Below are 1300 nucleotides of genomic sequence, written 5' to 3'. Positions count from 1 at the left end.
TCATTTGTTTACTCCAAAATGCTTCATAAAAAGTCCACACCACAGTGAGTATTTGTGGACAAACCTGCCTATAGAGCTTCTGATCTCCTTGTTGCACAGCGTGTAGATCATGGGGTTCATTAAAGGGAAAATGACCGTATGGAAAAGTGCAATGACTTTTTCCATTGGGACAGCCCGGAAAGGGAGGACGTAGATATAAATTGCTGGGCCAAAGGTGACCAAAACCACAACCATGTGGGAAATGCAGGTGGAGGTGATTTTGTTCTTGGCCTCAGAGGAGAATGCCCGGAGCTTCAACACTAGGGCTGCGTAGGAGATGAGGAGGAGCACAAAGCACACCACGAGGACAGAGCCGTTGTTGAGGAACATCAGCAGTTCCACTGTGTCAGTGTTGGCACAGGCCAACTTTGCCAGCTGTCGAACATCACAGAAGAAGTTGTCCAGGATGTTGGGGCCGCAGAATGGGAGAGTGATGGTAAGAGTAAATAGAATGATGCCGTGAATGAGGCCACCACCCCACGAAGCTCCAAGCAGGGTGCAGCGAACAGTCTTGTTCATGATCATGGTGTAGCGAAGGGGTTTGCAAATGGCAATGTAACGATCGTAGGCCATGGTCAAGAGCAGGAAGATTTCCGCTGCTCCAAGGAAGTGAAGAAACAAGAGCTGAGCCATGCAGCTGTTGTAGGAGATGGTCTTTGGGTTTGAGAATAAGTCAGCCAGCATTTTGGGTAGGGTGACAGAGCAGTAGCAGATATCCAGGAATGCCAGATTGGCCAGGAAAAAGTGCATGGGTGATCCCAGTTGGGAATCACCCCAAACTGTGAGAATGATGAGGACATTGCTTGGGAGAACTGCCATATAGAACAGCAGGAAGAAGGAGAAGAGAATGGACTGTACTCCGTGGCTGTGGGACAGTCCCAGCAGAACAAACTCTCTGACTGTTGTTAAGTTCTCGTGCTCCATTTGGACTCTCGTGAGTGCTGACAAACAGGAATAAATAAGCCAGTGCAAATATATTGCAATATTACAGCAACGTGGGCTGTACTTGCACTATGCACACCCTACGAGCATTGCTTGGTGTGATGGAACTCCATATGGGGAAATACTTGAAAGCTGGGAATGGAGATTCCCACTAAGGTGGGCGCTGTACTGCAATTGGGAGCTGAATGTCAGCACATGGTGGGATGGTCCATGTTTTCTCTCTCTGGGAACTGGCTCCAGAATTGATTCTAGGTTGTAGACCATCAGTGCAGTCTCCTGTAGTGCTGCTCTTTGTGGTCTGAGCTGATTTCTTACATCC

At 48.4% G+C, this 1300-nt stretch overlaps 1 protein-coding gene across 1 annotated transcript; it reads right to left on the bottom strand.

Moving 5' to 3' along the window:
* LOC107307263 (olfactory receptor 4M1-like) lies at positions 1-963 on the bottom strand. The gene has a single exon (XM_015850756.3). It carries the CDS (start codon positions 961-963, stop codon positions 1-3), a length of 963 nt encoding a protein of 320 aa, XP_015706242.2.
* Positions 964-1300: the final 337 nt, after the last annotated feature.

The sequence above is a fragment of the Coturnix japonica genome, chromosome 36, assembly GCF_054131305.1.
Source record: "Coturnix japonica strain WE chromosome 36, WE-NBRP24, whole genome shotgun sequence".
Classification (NCBI taxonomy): Eukaryota; Metazoa; Chordata; class Aves; order Galliformes; family Phasianidae; genus Coturnix; species Coturnix japonica.
The sequence above is the reverse complement of the archived record's forward strand: the minus strand, read 5'-3'. Positions and strand labels throughout refer to the sequence as shown.